Here is a 22,141-nt window from a genome sequence, read left to right as displayed (position 1 = left end):
TATTTCCGGATTTGCTGACCCATTCAAGTGAATCGGTGTCACTGTCCCTCAGGTGACTGATGTCAGGAAATCAAGGAGATTGGCTGAGCGTGGAGTAATCTAACAGCCTCCTTGATTTCTCTTGATTCAGTGTTGATAGGGTTAATGACCACTTCCCCTTTTCCTCAGCTGTTGCTCAGTGGTCATCACTTCTACCCTTTATAGTCTGACCCCACCCTTCTGACTATGCGGTAGATAGCTTCATTTGGGTTTGGCTGAGCTGGTGTGAGGTCGTCTGGTGTTCCTGTTTGTCTGTCTCTACAGAAGTTATATGTATTGCGTTTTTTTGTGTTTGTTATATTCCCTGTTGTTGTATCTGGGCCTGAGACAGAGAGCCCCCCACACTGATCGTGACAACGGAACGGTGTCAGTTTATTGCGGATCCACATATGCGGTCTGCAATACTGCAACGGAACACATACGTTTATGTGCAGGAGGCCTAATGAAGAGGAAGCGGCACTCGCATGGAGTGCCGTCTCCTCTTTAACCAGCTGACACCCGGGACCCCAGCCGATCTGATATCAATTATCTATCCTGTCATCAATATTAATGACTGGACAACCCCTTTAACTTCCAACATATTGTTAATACTTCCCTATAGTGTTTGCCATGGCCAGAAGTAGAAATCTAGAATGCAGCAAAATACCTTTAATATCTTACTTGTGCTTTTCTTGTAGACTGGAGGGTAAAGGAGAATATATCCTCCCCACGGAAACCCGCTATGAGGGAGATATGAAGGATGGCATGTTCCACGGACAGGGAGCACTCTATTTTCCAAATGGGAGTAAATATGAAGCTCGGTGGGATTCTGGTGTTGCTCTGGAGGTAATAAAATGGACAAGACTTATATCCTGTACTTTAGCTTGTATTATCGACCTGTAGGCACGCTAGATGTAGCCATATGGTGCCGTATTTTTCCTGTAGAAGCAGTAACATGCAATACCGCATGTCCCCATTTTTAATGTGGGAGAATTCTCATGGCACTTAACCTGTCATGGATTGTAACAAGTACCAAATAACGTATTTTTTGCTTTATAAGATGTATCTGATGATAAGACGCACCTAGGTTTCAGAGGAGGAAAATAAGAAAAAATATATTTTTCTTTAGCCCTCAGAACAGACATCCAGGCTTCATCAGACCCCCAGGCTTCATCAGACTTCAGATCAGACCCCCATATTAAATGTCAGATCAGACCCTCAGATCAGTCCTCAGATCTGACCCTCCATGTCAGACCCTCAGATACAACCCCTGTATCAGTTTAAGCCTTATGCTCACAGATTAGACCCCTATATCAGATCATACCCCCCCTTTCACACCTCAGATCAGACTCCACGTCAGACCTCAGATCGGACCCCTTCATCACATCAAACCCTCCATGTCAGACCTCAAATCAGACCCCTATATCAGATCAGACTCCCATGTCAGACATCAGATCAGACAAGCATATCAGATCAAACCCCCATGACAGAACTCAGATCAGACCCCCATATCAGATCACTCCCCATGTCAGACCTCAGATCAGTCCCCCATTTCAGATCAGACCCCATGTCAGACCTCAGATCAGACCCCCATGTCAGACCTCAGATCAGACCCCCAAATTAGATCAGACCCCCATTTCAGTCCTCAGATCAGACCCCCATATTAGATCAGAGCTCACATCAGACCCCAAGACCTCAGATCAGATGCCCATCAGAAATAAAATAAATGTACTTACCTCTCCTCCTCTGCTGCAGTCGCACTGCCTGATCTTCTCTGGGCCTGGGCTGCACTGTGACCTGACTGCGTGCATCGTCAGATCATAGTGCGCGCACTTTGTCCTGGCGCTGTAGGCCGTCAGTACAGTGGATCGTGTGCCCAGAGAAGATCAGGGAGAGGTGAGTACATTCAGTGCTAGCAGCTCTTCACCCCCTGTGACTCCTGCTTACTAGTGAGCGCTTGCATGGGGGAAGCGCTCACTAGTATTCACTTTACAAGATGCACTGATGTGTCTTATGAAGTGTAAAATACGGTACTTACTCTTTCGTGTTTTTTTTTTTATCTCTTTGATGTTTCATAGGGAAAATACACCTTTGCAGATGGACTCCAGTATGAAAAAGAAAAATGGCATTACTGCGATGGATATGACAGAAGATTTTACACTGAAATTTGTAACGGCCTGAAGCCTGCAGGTACATCTCCATTTGCTTCCAAATCCTGAGGCCTCTTTCATGCAAGCGTGGTCAGTCCAGGAAATACACTTTGTGTGATGATCGCATTTTCCGGACTGAACACTGTTCCTCTGATCCAAACTCACAGCACCCTAATAACCTATGATGTAGTGACTTCCTACCTGACAACGGGCCTGCTGCACCGCACTCACACAAATCCTTGAGTACAGTGCAGTGGACCTGCAGTCACAAAGCAAATCATTATGATACCTTGAGTTTAGGTCAGAGGAGCAGTGTTCGGTCTGCGAAATGTGACCTCTACCTGAAGTGTGTTTCTCGGGCCGAACACCCTCATGTGAAAGTGGCCTTGGTGTGAATCGTGGTTGATCGCTTTGCGCCATATGTATAAATCAAGTGTTGAACTTAAGATAATTCTAAGATGCAAAAATTAACAGTACGAGTGCTGGTACCAGAACTCAGAAACCTGGCAGGACCCATTTGTAAGTCAGTCAATTGATAGTATACAATAAAGCCGCAAATTTTTTTCTGTTGTATTTTGATCCTTTAGGTCGCTCACAACTTACAAATTTGGATCCTCCTCGACAAATCCCAGAAGGTTGCTATGATTGTGGGGATGGATTCTATGATCCAGTCAGTAGAGTGGTGAATGACTACCAACACCGATTCCTCCGAAATGCCGGTAAATTTACAATGTTTTTATACCCATTTGTGATACGAATGCAAAATAGATTTTGGCCATCAAGAAAGACACCTCACGCCGCCATTAATTATCTGGCTGTGTGAATGTTTCTCTGCATCAGAACACGCAAGGCTTGTAATGGCTAAGCGGGTGAATAAGTGCAGGAAAGGAAAACCTGCTGCTGTCTGCAAGGAAACTGGGATTTTGGGGAAAAATAGTTTATTTTTTTTTCAAGACAATGACCAATGACATAAAGCTTGAGCTTAGGTGCCAGGAGCAAGCTTTAAGTGTACAGTTGCATTCATACTGGCATAAGGATTAACTGATTTCTACTTCTTCTAGCACAGGAGCAATTGCTCTACTCAGACAGACTTAGGGCTCATGCACACGACCGTATGTATTTTGCAGTCTGCAAAAAAAACGGATCTGCAGAAAATACGGATGAAGTCCGTGTGCATTCTGCATTTTGCGGAACGGAACAGCTGGCCCCTAATAGAACAGTCCTGTCCTTGTCCGTAATGCCGACAAAAATAGGACATGTTCTATTGTTTTGCGGAACGGAGTACGGACATACGGAAACGGAAAGCACACAGAGTAACTTCCGTTTTTTTTTTTGCGGACCCATTGAAGTGAATGGTTCCGCATGCGGTCCGCAAAAAAAATTGAACAGACACAGAAAGAAAATGCGTTCGTGTGCATGAGCCCTTAAAGGGTGAATCAAAGGTGCTTCCACTAAGTACTGACTGGAATAGTTGTATATTTTCATATTTTGTGTGTCTTAATTGTCGAGATTTGTTTTCACATTGACACTAAATAGCGATCAGTGTATAAAACATCTAATAAACAGTAAGACATGAAAAAGTCCAAGGGGGGCGAATACTTTTTATAGTGTCGGTACATGCTGCAAACACAGACTTTTATGAGAGGGTGGTTCAGACTGCATGTAATTGCCGTAATTATTCAACTGAACCTGGTTTCTGCAGGAAACCTTATTTAGACCCTCTCCTGACACCGCTCTCATCTTAGCGGGAAAATGTTTCTGTGAACAGTCACTGCACTGCAGGCAACACTTACCCATCTCTAAGGACTAGTTCAAGAGCGTGTTATATATAACTTGTCAGCGCCAAGACACATTCTCCGCGATGGGGAGCATTAACCCAACAGCTTTCTTGTGTTGTGTGGAGGAGAAGGCTTTCTCTCTGGACGGCCACACAACTCAATGAAAGCGTCCACTACGTCACTTAATGAATTGTTATATTGTGCTAATGGTGGTTTAGATTATAGCGCACATGCTTTTCTTTTTAAGCAAATTAATGATCGCAATTCATATTTGAACTAACTGATCTATCTATAGAATTCCAACGAAAAAAGCTAATATAAAGGTAGGTATGAACACAACAATTTCCTGCTGGTCAGTCAAAAATATAAAAAGGTGGGCATGAACACAGTTTCCTGCCAGTCAGTCCAAAATGTATTAATAAAGGAACTATTTTGTCATTTTTAACTTTTAATATATATCAATTTGTTTCCACAGCAGGGCTTCTTAACCTGTGGGGGTTGTCCCTGCAAGTGAAGAAGCGTCCACCTGCCCCAAGATTGACCAGGCCAGACATTTAGCCCAGCCGTGACACTTTCATGTGTTTATGTTTATAACTGATGACCTATCCTCTAAATAGGTCATCAATATCTGGTTGGTGGGGGTCCGATATCCGGGACCCCCTTCAATCAGCTGTTCGAGAAGGCAGCGGCACCTGCAGTAGTGCCACGGTCTCCTCTCAGCTTTTCCTAGAATAGTGATGACACGTTCATCATTCATGTGGCCTAGAAGTGAATGGGGCTGAGCTGCGATACTAAGCACAGCCGCTATACAATGTACGGCGCTGTTCTTGGTAAGCACAGAGAAGGCCGCGGCACTCACGGTGCCTTCTCAAACAGCTGTTCGCAGGGTGTTCCGGAGTCGGGCCCCCACCGATCAGATACTGATGACCTATCCAGAGGAGTATAAAAATCTCAGAAAACCCTTTTACCGTATTTTTTCCCCCATAAGACGCATTTTTGTCCCCCAACTGAAGCGCTCATTAGTACAGGAGGACCAGGAAGCGGTGAATGCAGTGCTCCCCGGGCTCTGTACTCACCGCTTCCTGGTCCTCTGCAGTCGGCTGTGCAGTGGCTGCGCACAGCGTGAGGGCGCTCTGTAACCTCCTCACGCTGTGCGCACCACCAGTTCACAGCACAGCCAGAGGAAGGATAAAGACAGAGCGCGGGCGGTGAGAAGCGGCAGCGTCCGGGAGCAGGAGAGGTAAGTGGTTTATTTATTTTATCTGGCATGAGGCTGGAAGCTGATCTGAGGCATTGGGGTGATGAGAGGCATAAGGGTTGATAATGGGGGCTAATGAGAGGCATAAGGGCTTATTATGGGGGCTGATAAGAGGCAAAAGGGATGATTACGGGGGCTGATGAGAGGCAAAAGGGCTGAATATAGGGGCTGATGAGAGGCATCAGGGCTGATGAGAAGCATAAGGGCTGATTATGGGGGCTGATGAGAGGCAAAAGGGATGATTATGGGGGCTGATGAGAGGCATGGGAGCTGATATGGGGCTGATGAGAGGCATGGGAGCTGATATGGGGCTGATGAGAGGCATGGGAGCTGATATGGGGCTGATGAGAGGCATTGGGCTGATATGGGGCTGATGAGAGGCATGGGGCTCCTATCTGAGGTCTGATTGGGGGTCATTTACATTGGGGTCTGAGCTGAGGTCTGATTGGGGGTCTCATCTAAGGTCTTATCGGGGTCTTATTAACATTTGGGGTATCATTGGGGCTGTCAGCTGAGGTCTGATTAACATTGGGGGTCTGATTGCTAGTCTCACCTGAGGTGTAATGAAAAATATTTTTTTCTTATTGTCCTCCTCTAAAACCTAGGTGCGTCTTATAGGGAGAAAAATACGGAAAATATATACAGGGAGTGCAGAATTATTAGGCAGGTTGTATTTTTGAAGATTAATTTTATTATTGAACAACAACCATGTTCTCAATGAACCAAAAAAACTCATTAATATCAAAGCTGAATATTTTTGGAAGTAGTTTTTAGTTTGTTTTTAGATTTAGCTATTTTAGGGCGATATCTGTGTGTGCAGGTGACTATTACTGTACATAATTATTAGGCAACAAAAAAAAAAAAACTAATATATACCCATTTCAATTATTTATTTTTACCAGTGAAACCAATATAACATCTCAACATTCACAAATATACATTTCTGACATTCAAAAACAAAACAAAAACAAATCAGTGACCAATATAGCCACCTTTCTTTGCAAGGACACTCAAAAGCCTGCCATCCATGGATTCTGTCAGTGTTTTGATCTGTTCACCATCAACATTGCGTGCAGCAGCAACCACAGCCTCCCAGACACTGTTCAGAGAGGTGTACTGTTTTCCCTCCTTGTAAATCTCACATTTGATGATGGACCACAGGTTCTCAATGGGGTTCAGATCAGGTGAACAAGGAGGCCATGTCATTAGATTTTCTTCTTTTATACCCTTTCTTGCCAGCCACGCTGTGGAGTACTTGGACGCGTGTGATGGAGCATTGTCCTGCATGAAAATCATGTTTTTCTTGAAGGATTCAGACTTCTTCCTGTACCACTGCTTGAAGAAGGTGTCTTCCAGAAACTGGCAGTAGGACTGGGAGTTGAGCTTGACTCCATCCTCAACCCGAAAAGGCCCCACAAGCTCATCTTTGATGATACCAGCCCAAACCAGTACTCCACCTCCACCTTGCTGGCGTCTGAGTCGGACTGGAGCTCTCTGCCCTTTACCAATCCAGCCACGGGCCCATCCATCTGGCCCATCAAGACTCACTCTCATTTCATCAGTCCATAAAACCTTAGAAAAATCAGTCTTGAGATATTTCTTGGCCCAGTCTTGACGTTTCAGCTTGTGTGTCTTGTTCAGTGGTGGTCGTCTTTCAGCCTTTCTTACCTTGGCCATGTCTCTGAGTATTGCACACCTTGTGCTTTTGGGCACTCCAGTGATGTTGCAGCTCTGAAATATGGCCAAACTGATGGCAAGTGGCATCTTGGCAGCTGCACGCTTGACTATCCTCAGTTCATGGGCAGTTATTTTGCGCCTTGGTTTTTCCACACGCTTCTTGCGACCCTGTTGACTATTTTGAATGAAACGCTTGATTGTTCGATGATCACGCTTCAGAAGCTTTGCAATTTTAAGAGTGCTGCATCCCTCTGCAAGATATATCACTATTTTTGACTTTTCTGAGCCTGTCAAGTCCTTCTTTTGACCCATTTTGCTAAAGGAAAGGAAGTTGCCTAATAATTATGCACACCTGATATAGGGTGTTGATGTCATTAGACCACACCCCTTCTCATTACAGAGATGCACATCACCTAATATGCTTAATTGGTAGTAGGCTTTCGAGCCTATACAGCTTGGAGTAAGACAACATGCATAAAGAGGATGATGTGGTCAAAATACTCATTTGCCTAATAATTCTGCACTCCCTGTATACACACACATACCAGAGTACTTCCATTAATAGAACCATCAGAATGTCTTGTTAACAGTTTTGCCTTAGTGTCCCATTCAGATTAGCAGCAACAGATCCCCATAACACTGACTGCCTCCAGACCCCAACAAGTATAGCTACAGACCTCCCCCCAACCCTTAATAACGTGGCAGACACATTGGACCAGCACAAAGAGCTTGAATACCCCCAGCCCCACAAAAAGCTATGGCATAACTAACTGATTGATCACAAATAGTCATTGAAGTTTAACTTTCGGTTTGTTTTTAATATCGTTTAGGGACAAGGGTGTTAAACATTTTTGTAATATACTTTATTAGGGAAAGATGTTTCTTTCTATTAGGAGACTTTCACACTAGCGGCAGGACGGATCCGACAGGCTGTTTACCCTGTCGGATCCGTCCTGCCGCTATTTCGCCGTGCCGCCGAACCGCTGCTCCTTCTCCATTGACTATAATGGCGACGGGGGTGGAGCTCCGGCGCAGCAGGGCAGTTCGCGGTGAGAGGCTGCCGGACTGAAAAGTCGGACATGCAGTACTTTTAGTCCGGCGGCCTTTCGCTGTGCACTGCCGTGCTGCGCCGGAGCTCCGCCCCCGTCCCCATTATAGTCAATGGAGACGGAGCAGCGGTTCGGCAGCAAGGCAAAATAGCGGCAGGACGGATCTGACAGGGTGAACAGCCTGTCGGATCCGTCCTGCCACTAGTGTGAAAGTAGCCTTAGAAAACAAGGTGTAAGAAGTCTTCCTAGCAAAGCTCTAACAGCGTTACTAAGGAGAGTCTGTCTTCAGTCATGAGTCTGCAGAAGACTCCTGTGTGTAACATACAGAGGCTTCCAGCCGCCTCGCGTCACTACCCTTGTCCGTGGCCATGGACATCTGCACTAACTTTCACTGTCCATCACCTGCATACCTAACTTGGTACACACAGGCATTTTTAGTGCTCAGTAAAATACTGAAGACAGACTCTCCTTAGGAATGCTCACTTACCCCTTTGATAGAAGACTCTTCCTTGTTAGAAAGCCATGCTGTTATTTAATACATATCAGGCCTTGACTGCTCAGAGAGAGAAGAAGAGAATCTGTAATTTGAATTAAAGGGGTTCTCCAAGATTTTAAAGGTGGGTATTCCAGGATTTGTATGATTGGAGGGGGTTCCAACACCCCGCACAAACTTCCAAGCACTGGACGGAATTTGTAACTGCAGCGTTGCTTCTATTCATTTAGGTGGGAGCAGTGCTGTGGTTTCTAGCTCTGTCCAGTACACAATGGAAGTTGGAACTGGAGCTACCCCAAAACGTCTGATCGGTGGGGTTGGACCCAGACCGATCTGATATTGATGACCGATCTGGAGGATTGATGATCAATATAAAAAAGCTGAAATACCGCCTTAAGTGCCCAAGAGGTGGAGCTTGTCTGCTGTCTGCATTGAGGTGCTTCATAGCCCCTCCCCTCTACGTTGAGTGACAGCTGTAGCATCCAACCAGGAGACTACAACTTCAGCTACCGTTGGCACTCAAAGCAGAGGGCAGGGGTGGGAAGCAGCTCAATGCAGAGTGCACTTTACAGTGAATCTCTGCCTCCAGGGCACCTAAGGCGCACAATCTGGCAGAATAAAAGGCCATATTCACACTACAAATGATGACAAATGCACCATGACAGGTATGTTTATCCTGAACTCCCCAGTCCCTACCTAGTGCAATTTACCATTACAATACAGTGGTAAATGGAGATCATAAATGTCTGTATTTGTGAAAGGTGCAGAATGACTTTGGGTTTAATCTAAATTATGTTTTATGTTTAATGGCCCTTTAAATAATGTGTCTACTTCCATAGTGTCCATAGGTTTTTATGCTTGCAGGATAGATCCCCACTAGCAGTGTCTGTACAAGCTGTCCTTCTGCCCTGTCTGACACCCCGTCCTATAACTTTGTCTCAGTCGTTTTAGTTGGCGAACATCCCAAAAAGTTTGGTATGCAGAAAATATTATATCAGTCGAGATAAGCAGTATGCTTTCCAAAAACACAGGAACCTGTAATGATTAACAATATGGTGGGAACACCCACCCATCCCATGTTCTCGCATAGGCTTTGAACTTGTTGTTTAGAAGATATCCTGTCTGTGACAAAATCACTGTTTAACTAGACACCAGTCATATGACAGCGGCATTGTAAACTGGGGTGCAGCGTTTCCTTGATGCAGAAAATGGCTTCACAATTTATAATTAATGTTAAAACAGATCAGAATGTACGTCACAGTAAGAGATTCTCCTAGAAATGGAAAGATGCTAACAAATACATTTACAAAATGTCTATGACGTCTGGGGGACCATTGTATGTTTATTTGTAAATGTATAGGAAAGATAAGACGTGACCCCCATTCTTTATTATAAGCAGTATCCCATAAAATTCAGTGTCCCCACCATCCAGTATAAATGGAGCACCTCAACCTTTCACTATAAGATGCTGTGCCTCTAACTTCTACCATAATATGCAGTGACCCCCAACATCTACCATAATATGCTGTGATCCCCCATCTACCATAATATGCAGTGACCCTCAACATTTCGTATAATATGCAGTGACCCCCAATGTCTATCATAATGGGCAGTGTCCACCACCATCTACCATAATGGGCAGTGTCCATCACCATCTACCATAATGGGAAGTGTCCATCCCCATCTACCATAATGAGCAGTGTCCACCACCATCTACCATAATGGGCAGTGTCCACCACCATCTACCATAATGGGCAGTGTCCACCACCATCTACCATAATGGGCAGTGTCCACCACCATATACCATAATGGGCAGTGTCCACCACCATATACCATAATGGGCAGTGTCCACCACCATATACCATAATGGGCAGTGTCCACCACCATCTACCATAATGGGCAGTGTCCATTACCATCTACAATAATGGGCAGTGTCCATTACCATCTACCATAATGGGCAGTGTCCACCACCATCTACCATAATGGGCAGTGTCCACCACCATCTACCATAATGGGCAGTGTCCACCACAATCTACCATAATGGGCAGTGTCCACCACCATCTACCATAATGGGCAGTGTCCACCACCATCTACTATAATGGGCAGTGTCCACCACCATCTACCATAATGGGCAGTGTCCACCACCATCTACCATAATGGGCAGTGCCTATCACCATCTACCATAATGGGCAGTGTCCACCACAATCTACCATAATGGGCAGTGTCCACCACCATCTACCATAATGGGCAGTGTCCACCACCATCTACCATAATGGGAGGTGTCCACCACCATCTACCATAATGGGCGGTGTCCACCACCATCTACCATAATAGACGGTGTCCACCACTATCTGCAAATAAAAAGGGGGTTAGTCAGCACCTCCCAATGTGCAGGTGCACAATGCCATGGCTAAAAACATAGAGAAAAAAAGACAATGCAACAGCACCCTGCAAACCAGATAAAGTACAATAATGCCATAGTCCACCACCATCTACCATAATAGGCAGTGTCCACCATCATCTACCATAATATGCAGTGACACCCAACATTTACTATATTATGCAGTGACCACCACCATCTACTCTAATAGGCAGTATACACCACCATCTACCATAATATATAGTGACCCCCACTACCTACTATAATATGCAGTGACCCACAATGTCCATAATAGGCAGTGTCCACCACCATCTACCATAACAGGCAGTGTCCACCACCATCTACCATAACAGGTAGTGTCCACCACTATCTACCATAACAGGTAGTGTCCACCACTATCTACCATAACAGGCAGTGTCCACCACCATCTACCATGACAGATAGTGTCCACCACCATCTACCATAATAGGCAGTGTCCACCACCATCTACCATAACAGGTAGTTTCCACCACCATCTACCATGACAGATAGTGTCCACCACTATCTACTATAACAGGCAGTGTCCACCACCATCTACCATAACAGGTAGTGTCCACCACCATCTACCATAATATGCAGTGTTCATTATCACATTATAAGAAGTAGCGCCACCCTTTCTTCTATTGTAAGATGCAGTGCCCCAACCTTACATTTAAAGGGTTTAACAATTATTTTTTTATAGGCTAAAATGTGTTAAAACGATATAAAAAAAAATATAGCACTGCCATTTTGATGCTGCTTTGGTCCCCACTGCCCTCTACTTCATGGTCTGGGCCTGACACACAGGAAATAGCTATAATTGCGCACTCAGCCAATCACTGGCCACAGCAGTGACCCATATCAGCCAGTGATTGGCTGAGCAGTAGTGATGTGCGGCATAGGCAATATTCCTTTTCGTGATATTTCGCGATTTTATGGCTCAATATTCACCATGAATTTGCAAATTTGCGATTTTGCTAGATTGTGAAAAGCGGCAATGTAGTTTGTGCGTATTGCGCGCAATACATTCGTGGCTCACTTTTGCTACATTTGTCAAGCTGCTAGAAGTTTCCTGAGATTGGAGAAAATGGTTGGCAGCAACTTTCGTGACTGTGAGGAAGAACTCCTGATAGAGTGCTCCAATATATTCACGATTCAGCAAATCAGCACTAATGAGGCGCATATTTTTGGCGCAATTCATGCAACTTCACATTTTATCAGGTCTGAGTAGATATTACTGATTGGTGCACTGTCTGTAGCTTGTATGTATGGACAGCAGAGAAACAGTAATTCCTATCACACTGCACTGGAACCTATCAGCTACACTATATCACTATCTAACCTACACTGACTATCTCCCACTAACTGTCTGTATTATATATATGAGATAACTAACTAATGTAATTAAATAAGGATCCAGATGAGTCTGCAAAGCACAGAGCCCAGCAATGACACTGCTGTCTCTCTCTCTGCAAAATACTGCATACAAGGGCTGCTGGGGAGGCTCTTATATAGTAAGGGGAGGGCAACTTTACTATTGGTTGCTAGGGATGTTGCTAAACTCTGACAAAGACATTGCAGCCTTCTCATTGGCCCACAAGCAAGAAGGGAGGTTACTGACGGAAAAAGATGTTCGCAAATTATCAAAGTGTCGATATTCACAATAAAAATTAGCGATTAGAATATTCGCGCTCAACACTTCTGAGCAGACCTTTCCAGCCATTTATTGTGTGTGCCGAGCAAGGTCCAGGTGGTAGGGAGGGACAGTGAGGTCAGTAATTCTCATTTTTTTTTAAGTTCAACCTATTCCTGCTTTTAGAGAAAATGCTTTCTTCTTGTCAGCCCATTTAAGGGGGTTGTCCAAGGGGATGACCACGTTCCTAAGCAGACTGCCCAATAGGTCCAACTGCTGAAAGCCTGATAATGATCTTTGCGCCCTATGCTCTGGCACTTCTGCTTCCATTTTGTCAGCAATATTACCGGTCTCAGCGCCTGGACCCCCACAAATCCCAACTTCTGGAATGTCAATGTACTCTTTAAATGAGCATTACAAAGCAATCAATAAGGCATTTCAAACGAAGTCTTTTTGCAATAGACATTTTTATGTAGATTACATGTTCCTCTCTGGTAGCGCCCCCTGCTGTTTCTCCTCTGGACACCTTCTCCTGCAGTCAGTGGTGGACTAACATGCTCAGTAGATTCCCGTCTCTCTTCCCCTCCACTAATTACCAGTGTAGTGATCTTATAGAGAAGCAGGTGAAGCGGTCCAGACATCGTTCATGCTCTCAGCTCTACTTCCAGATTCATAGAGATATACAGCTATTTCTCTCTAGACAGTGGAGAAGGAAATTGTGTGGGCATGATGTACCATATGTAACTTTGGGGCTATATGTGAAGGACTATATTCTATGCAGCGGAGGAAGAGTTTAACAACAGCTATTGGGAGATGCAGGTGCTTGATGAGCTGCTGTCCACCCACAGAAAGGGAAGAAAGTCCTCCAGATAAGTGAGTAAAAAAAAGTATAAAATTCATATTTTACAAAAAAATCTGCAATATTAAAGGGGGTTGTGCAGCGATTTATACTGATGGCCTATCCTCAGGATGGGTCATCAATATCATATCAGGGGGGGTCTGAAACACGGCCCCACCGCCGATCCACTGTTTGAAGAGGAGATGGCGCTCCATGCAAGTGCCGCTTCCTGTTCAGTACACTGCCCGTCGTCTTGGAAGTGCAGTGTAATACAAGTACTTGCTCCATTTACTCCATTCACTACACTGCCGCTCCCCAGGAGACAAGGTGCAGTGTAATGACCTGGAAGGGACGCTTGCACGGTGTGCCGCCACCTCTCTTTAAACAGATGATCAGCGGGTATGCCCGATGTCAGACCCCCGCCAATCAGATATTGATGACCTATCCTGAGGATAGGTCATCAATCACTACACAACCCCTTTTAGGGAATGACTTTCTGTAATACATCCATTCTATACTATATTTATTACTAAATTAGGAAATTGCTATTTAAGCAGTGCCATTAATTAGGAGCCAAGAGGTGATTGCTTTGCTGGATTATTCGATGGAACATTTTATGAAACTTAGGGGACATTCCAATGACCGCATATTTCACGGGTAACGACTGTGTACTTTCCGCATTTTGTAGATCAGCACGTCCCTCCCTTTGTTAGAAATACGGATTGGATGCAGACTGAAAACACGGACCTGTGAATGCCCCCCTAGATAATCCGACTGGTTGTCTCTTCTCAGACTTCTGTTCCTGATGATAGGAGATCCCAGATTATTTTGCAGTTTGGGTTAACAATAAGTGCCATTTATCAAAATTCTTGAATTTTACATTAAGGTTTTTATTTTCTGTTTATGGAGTTTCATCCTAGGTATTGTCATGTATACACAAACATAGGAGAATTTGTTAAAGGGGTTGTCTCACTTCAGCAAGTGGCATTCATCATGTAGACAAAGTTAACACCAGGCACTTACTAATGTATTGTTATTATCCATATTGCCTCCTTTGCTTATCACGTTATTCACTGCTCATTTCGATGGTTACGACCACCGTTCACTCCATCAGCGTGGTCATGCATGAACACTATAGAAAAAAGCACCAGCCTATGTGCATTCCCACGGTCGCGGCCACCAGAGAGGCCGGCACTTCTTCCTATAGTGTGCAAGCACGACCAACGCTGATGAACTGCAGGGTGGTCGTAACCATGAAAACGAACGGTGTATAATGTTATGGAAAAATGAATCCAGCCAGCAAAGGAAGCAATATGGGTAATAACAATACATTAGTAGGTGGCTTGTATTAACTTTCTCTACATAATGAATGTCATTTGCTGGTCACACAACGCCTTTAACAATAAATGTGAAAGAAAAGTGATGGCCATTACACTCTTTTCTGGCATAGCTTTCATATTCTGCCTAATGGACCTCCTGAGGATGCTCCAAACTAATCAAGGCTACTTTAACACTTGCGTTGTTGGATTTTGGCAGGCTGTTCCGTCGCCGGGACAGCCTACCGGATCCGGCAATCTGTATGCAAAAGGACACCATTTGTAGACGGATCTGGATGCGGATCCGTCTCACAAATGCATTGCAATACTGGATCCGTCTCTCCGGTTGCCATCCGGAAAAACGGATCCAGTATTTATCTTTTTCACATTTTTAAAGGTCTGCCCATGCGCAGACCGCAAAACCGGATCCATTTTTCCAGAACACTTGGGGCCGGATCTGGAATTAATGCATTTCAATGGAAAATAATGCCGGATCCGGAATTCCGGCAAGTGTTCCGGAATTTTGTATGGAGAAAATACTGCAGCATGCTGCAGTGTTTTCTCCATTCAAAAACCGTACAGTGACTGAACTGCAGACATCCTGATGCATCCTGAACGGATTGCTCTCCATTCAGAATGCATTAGGATAAAACTGATCAGTTCTTTTCCGGTATTGAGCCCCTAGGATGGAACTCAATACCAGAAAAGTTTAGCACTAGTGTGAAAGTACCCTAAGAGGGGTGCAGCTCTTAATCATCTTATACTAAGTTTTATTAAGACTGGAGTCAGAAATTCCCCCAAGATATATAGAAAAGATGTGCAGGATGGTCAGTTTTCCATCCGGGTACATTTTATCAGGCCGGCACTTGTACGGAATCCTGAAGCTCTTGTACTATTATTCTGCATTGTAGGGCAGGCCCCTTTTGTTTGGAGTGCTTCTCTTGTGAGTACACTGCATGTAATTGCCCTCATGTACTGGAGAGTTCTTCAGACACGACTATGACTCTTAGACACATGCCACGCTTTATTGGAGCCTTTCCTTTACTCCACGGAGGATTGGTATTGTAGAGATTGTACTGACATATGACACCTACTCATACAATTAGTACGGCATGCAACACTGGAGCCTTTACTTAGGTTAGGTGCAGGCAGCATTTTGACAGAATTGGTGGCTGCTGGTCATGCGTGCAGAGAAACGCCCTAACAATGCCCCTTAGTATTTACACAGTATCTCCATAGTACATTGAACGTGTGTTAGAACATTAGTAGGATGTTCCTTTTAATTAATACTCCACAGTATCCCTAAGTAGGGATGAGCGAACTTGTGTTTTCTAGTTCGGCGTACAAGGTTCGGGTTATTTAAGAATTCTGTTATGGATTCCACTACAACGGACCATACGGTGGTAGCGGAATCCATAAAGGGAATTCTTAGATAACCCGAACCTTGTAAGCCTAACCTAAAGGGAGAACCCCTTTAATAAATGCCCGCCGCTGGGCAAAAAACACCGCACGCAGCCATATTTGTCTGGCTGAAACCCAGCATTTCAGCTGGAACGCAGCCGGATCACCACCAGATCCCATTATAGTTACTAGGGATCCGGCAGTGATCTGTTGAATCCGGCAATGCCGGATCTAGTGAACGCCGGCAGACTATTCTCTGCCAGAAATGCCTGCCAGAAACGTTCACTGGAGATGCGAATGTCGCTGATGGCTGACACCATTAGGAGGTGGAAGAGAAATGATCCTTCAGATCCCTCATGCTCTGTACATGCTTGGAGTGCCGACTGTATGGAATGGTGGACCCTTTCACAAGTCTGGTCTACAGCTTTTGGGACATAGGGGTTATAATTCTTCTTCTCATGGGAGTCTAGCCAGGTAGAAGGTATCCTACTGAATATTATAATGTTCCCAAAGGACGAGATCCAAGACCATGACACTCAAGGGAGTATTGTATATGTACATGGGTGTTAATTGTATGGATCCTTAAATGAGTTTTGTATGGAATCACTCAGATGAAATCACATTATAAAGTTTGAAACAATACTACAAAACATTTAGTAGATTGATAACATTAGGATAAGTGGAGTAGCAATGAAACAGAAGGTCCCTGGGGAGGTACTTGAAGGCACAAGGCCACGAAGTAACGGAAGAGTAAAAGAAAAAAACACGTCGTAGGCAGAGGAAAATGAGGAAAGGGTCTGGAATGACAGGGAACCCATCCAGAACGACTTGTGTAGGGCGGGCAGGAAGGAGCAGGAAAACTCCAAGGCTACAGGCCAGCCCACTAAAGCTTCTAAAGCAGATGGTAGGAAGCATTCAGGAAGTCCTCTGCTGCAGTGTCTTAAGGAGACAGGTTTAGCAGAAGTTATGTGGGGGTCTGGGAGTGTCGCTGTAGGATGTCTATCACAGCCGAGTTCACATGTAGCTTGTTTTTACAGAACAGTTTAAATAGTGGTTAGGGTCAAGGATCACATCGAAGACAATTCAGTAAAAAAAAAATATATTCTTCTTTCCTACTACCTGAGCCCAAACCCCAGTCCCTAGATGTAGATTAACTTTTATAGGATTTTGTGGACGGAGCCAAATGATGTCAATGCAAGGAAGGTTATCAGCTCCTCTGACACGTTCAGAAAACAGACTAAGCACAGTACTGGCTCTGATATTACTGCCACGTGGCTCCAACCATCTGAGTCAAGGAAGATTTCATCTCAAAGCAGCCTCTCTTTACTTGTCTCATTTATCACACTTGGGGTGAGATTTAGCACACTGGTGTAAAGTAGAATTTGCTTAGTTGCCCCATAGCAACCAATCAGATTCTACCTTTTATTTTCCAAAGGAGCTGTCAGTAATGAAAGGCGGAATCTGATTGGTTGCGATGGGCAACTAAGCCAGTTCTACTTTACACCAGTTTGATAAATGTCCCCACGATTTCTTTGTCTTTGTACGTGATGCTTTAGACTTTGTCTTAAAACATTATTCCCATCTGGACATTTGAAGAACAGGACCCTGAATGGGGGAGCAAGCCACTCATGCATGGCCACCCCTCCATTCATCACTGGCTTCAGTATTTTTGGAGGTCTTATAGTTGTGATTGGAGGGGTGCGGAGCATACACAACTTGCTCTCCATTCACTGCTATGAGACTTCTGAAAATAGCCAAGTGCTCTATAGAGAGGAATGGAGAGGATGCCCCATGTTCACGGCAGGGCCCTGTTCCTGAGGTAAGAGTAGGTACCAGAGGTAGGACCTGTACCTATCTGACAGATATGGTATATAGTGTAAGTATGCCAGATATGTCCAGGTAGGAATTCCCCTTTAGACCGTGCCTGATGAAGAGACCTAAGTACTCTTGAAAGCTTGTTATATACCATATGCTTGTCAGTGAGCCACAGGGGTGTATTTAGATGTGCAGAATATGAACTGCAAATTGCAGTGGTTTTTCTATGCACTTTTTATTTAGTTAAGTCTTCTATAGGTGAAACATGCATTTTCAGTGTGGTAACTGGCCACATGGCAAACAGACAATCCCAGTGGGCCAATATGAAAGCGGCTTTAGGCTAGGGCTACACGGTGATATGTGCTGCCGCGTGTCAAGTTGTCCTAGCCTTAAAGGTTTTACTAGTGATACCTCTAATTTCTGATCCGATGGTTTTAGTATTTTCTCCTCCACCATAAACCCAACACAGAGAGGTACACTAGATGTAGCTAAGGGCGGGTTCTCACCAGCGTTAGGAATGCCGTTATAGTGTTCCATTATAACGAAATGCAAAACGGAACCCTTTAAGAGGCATTCCTTTTTGCTCCGTCCTAATATATATCTTTGGGCCCATATAACGGTTCAGTTTTTTTGCGTTATGCATGACGGAGAAAAAAGTCCTAATGACAGGATTTTGCATAATGGGAAAAAAATCCTGTCGTTAGGACTTTTTTCTTCGTCATGCATAATGGAAAAAAATGGAACCGTTATATGGGCCCATAGAGATATTTTAGGACGGAGCAAAAAGGAATGCCTCCAGCACTCTGTCTGAATACTTATGCAATTGCATGTAATAAAAAAATTTGTATAGCCACCTGCTGTTTGTTCTTTTCCTTATTCCTTGTCCACCTCGCTGAGGTGGCCGCACACGCTCAGTTTAAATCTTCAACTGCCACCAACCATATCTTTTGTTATAAGCAGTGTCAGTTACAGGGATAGAGCTACAGCAGAAAGGACATGCCCCCAGATAAAGGACACACACCCTGAGCTGCCGGCCTGAAATAAATCTGGAGCAATGAATGGGGAGATCTCTAGATCCATGTGACGTACAGGGCTGGTTCTAGCTTTATTAGGCAGAGATTGTCATGTCCTGTATGATGTCTGATTTTTATTTTTTACATTAATCATGGGATAACCCCATCAAAGATAGACTTATTCAGTATGCCTGTAACTGGATCTACAAGTGCAATAAATGTATCTTTATACGATATGATTGATAAATGATGTAAAAAATGTAATAAAACCTGTCCAAACTGCTCTTTTTTCTGCATTTCCTCCAGTAATGACAAGTGTTTTATTACCCACTGATCATTTTTGCAGTAATTCATGTGTACAATAACACATGCATCTATAAGTCCGCTGTAATATCCTGGGGAGAGATGCGGTCTGCAGCTATGGTTGCTATACTTTTAGGCCTCATGCACATGACCGTATGTATTTTGCGGTCCACAAAACACAGATCTGCAAAAAATATGGATGACGTCTGTGTGCATTCTGTATTTTGCGGAACGGAACAGCTGTCCCCTAATAGAAAAGTCCTATACTTGTCCGTGATGCGGACAATAATAGGACATGTTTTGTTTTTTTGCGGAACAGACATACGGAAAAGGAATAACTATAGTTTTTTTGGCGGACCAATTGAAATGAATGGTTCCGCATTTGGTTTGCAAAAAAAATACGGAACGGACATAGACAAAAATATATATTTTTAAAGCTATTTTTCCCTTTCTACCAAAACAGCAGCTGGACCTCACTGCCCGCCCTGACATCAACCATAGATAGAAATTAAGATCTTGAGATGTTGTAAAACCGTCTCTGTCACTGTGTTAACATATTCAAAGTGACTGCTATTGGAAGAGCAGCAATTATTAGTCTTGCGATTGCTGGCGCTAATCAATACCTAGGAATAATTGCATCTTAAACATTGATGCCTAGTCCTGGTGCTTGAGGTCTCACACGCAGGAGAGCGGAGTGCCGGGGCTCGCAGGCAGCTGCAGTAAGAGGCACATACATTTGTGATTCAAATTGTTGGCTGCACAGCCAGGTAGTGTGAAAAGGATAGTCAAGTGGCTGTTAAGTCCATTGCCGCCAATTACTGACAATCAGGGAGGAGCTTTAAGGCTTGTTCAGTATAATAAGCCCAGTTTGTCTGGTATCATGGGTTACTGCTGAAGAGGTTGCAGCTGCACAGATTGAAATAGTCTCAGCGCTGCCGTAATTATGAAGCAATCGGCTATATACAAACAGGAACTGTTAAGTTTGGGCCTTCATATGGCGTACATCGTGTTCTGCTACATCAGATTTTATGTACTTTATTGTATCTGGTATTTGTTACTTGGAAATATTTTAGGTTTTCAGACTACTCGTACTCTAAGGCAGTGGATTCAAAAAAGAGGAGAAATAGAATCTGTATGTTTTGGTGCTGACACCTGTTCAGGTTTTTTATGCAGTTTTTGAAGCCAATATCAGGAGTGGATCATAAAAGAAGAAAAAGTATAAAGGACAGATACAATTTGTCCTCTTTTTTTATTATTCACTCCTGTTTTTGGCTTCAAAATTGCATTAATAGATTAGAATGTGTGGCCATTACCTTAAAGGGGTTCCGAGCTGAACCTGGACAGCTCCCCCTAGTATGAGCATCGGAGCATTTCCTTCCCCGTGCTGAATCACGCAGGGCAAAGGCTTTTTATGGAGATCCGGTGACGTACCGGGCTCTCCATAGGGACTGCTTGGCGAAGGCACTAATGGGCTGACTCATATCACAGGGCCTGCCTTTAAAGATGCTGTTGTGGTCCAAAAATGACATCAGGAAACCTGATCAAAATCTGAACATGTAATAGAGACTCCTGAGAGTAATTGGCTCATCATATAGGAGTACACATGACAAGTTTACCTGCCTTTTTACTACAACACTACATTTATTCCGTACTCTGTAATATACAGAATATTTCTACTACATGGTTAAACCTCCATAGCAGATGAAGACAGGTTGTAGGAATGCAGAATTTAGGTGCTTTCTTCTCTAAATTGACTTTATGCCGAATCACTAATATTGTCTAATTTTAGACAGTGTAAACTTTGATCAGACAGGTGTAAAGAGGTGCCAGATTTATCACAGCGGCTGATGCATCTTTACACTGTCTAGTCTGAGTTTACACCAACCACTATTTGGCTCACGTTATGCACCAACATTTTGGTAACTTCTTGGCACCCAATGGTGCATGTCCGCTTTCCGGTAGGCCAAACCACAGCCTCTTGTCAGTTGACTTAAATAAAATGTAGAAATCATTTCATCTACGAGGGGCAAAGCATGTATGCCATTCTTTCAGCGTAAATTATTCTAGATCTCTGGGGAATTTGATTAGTAAATCTCCCCAATGAAGAATGCATTGATTCAAGCCTGGCAATTGCCTGCCCAGTAGGTCTTACCAATGTGAGCCGTGGTTATGAAAAAATGTGACAGATACATTGCCATCACTGCAAAGATTCATTAATGTGACAACCACAGTGCCCTGTATCAGAGCAAGCTGCAGAGAGTCAATAACGATGCTATGGACTGTGCCCAGTTATCAGTGGCAGGCACAGTGCCTCCATAGAACCCACATGTCACTGCAGTGCCCACGTGAACGCTCATGCACTTGTACCTTCTGCTCTAGTTGTGTCCTGTGTATTAAATCCTTTGCTTCTTCTCTGTCTCCGCAGATGATGATGAGCACGAGTGGATCACTCAGACCTGTCGGAAGGGATGGGATGAGGTTACCGGATACAACCCTAAGCACTAGCACCAGATACATCTCTCCAGGTCATTAGGGCTCATCTAAGCGTCAAATTGATCCCAGATAGTAGAGTCTGCTCAGTGTTTCACCTCGATTTGTGAATAAACTAACCATTTTATAAAATGATACCAGTGTCATAGTAATGTGTGTGGAGAAAAGAATCCGAAAACGGAAGATGGAAATGTGTCTTTTATGACACATTTGTCTTTTATGGACACATTTTGGCTTCTGTATAGCTTTTGTATTGTTTCTATTGATCCAAGCTTGGATATTATGTCCAGGTAAAACAGGACTTACATTGTGTCATGAAATGTTTCCTGAAAATTATACACTTATAAAACAAAAGTCAAAATAAAAATGTCCCAAAGCATTGCTCCGTTTTGAGCGCTGCCGGTTCTTAGTGAAGTGGGTTCCGTTCACACTGCGCTGCTCTTATTCAGCACTTGATGGTTCCGCCCCTGAAGGCACACACAGTGTGATATGGTCAGTTACTGGTTTTCTC

General features: G+C 44.0%; 1 protein-coding gene across 2 annotated transcripts in view; it reads left to right on the top strand.

Annotated features, from left to right (window-relative positions):
* The window catches only part of MORN5 (MORN repeat containing 5), a 28,731-nt gene extending 6,966 nt beyond the window's left edge, over positions 1-21,765 (top strand). For both annotated transcript variants that reach the window (XM_044268704.1, XM_044268703.1), the window contains exons 2-5: positions 717-864; positions 2,097-2,208; positions 2,756-2,887; positions 21,566-21,765. In XM_044268704.1, the coding sequence (XP_044124639.1) occupies positions 772-864; positions 2,097-2,208; positions 2,756-2,887; positions 21,566-21,645 (417 nt within the window). In that variant the 5' untranslated portion in view covers positions 717-771 and the 3' untranslated portion in view covers positions 21,646-21,765. The remainder of the gene's footprint in view (positions 1-716; positions 865-2,096; positions 2,209-2,755; positions 2,888-21,565) is intronic.
* The last annotated feature ends 376 nt before the right edge of the window (positions 21,766-22,141 follow it).

The sequence above is a fragment of the Bufo gargarizans genome, chromosome 9, assembly GCF_014858855.1.
Source record: "Bufo gargarizans isolate SCDJY-AF-19 chromosome 9, ASM1485885v1, whole genome shotgun sequence".
NCBI classification, from domain to species: domain Eukaryota; kingdom Metazoa; phylum Chordata; class Amphibia; order Anura; family Bufonidae; genus Bufo; species Bufo gargarizans.
Note: the sequence above shows the minus strand (reverse complement) of the source record. Positions and strands in the feature narration are given on the sequence as shown.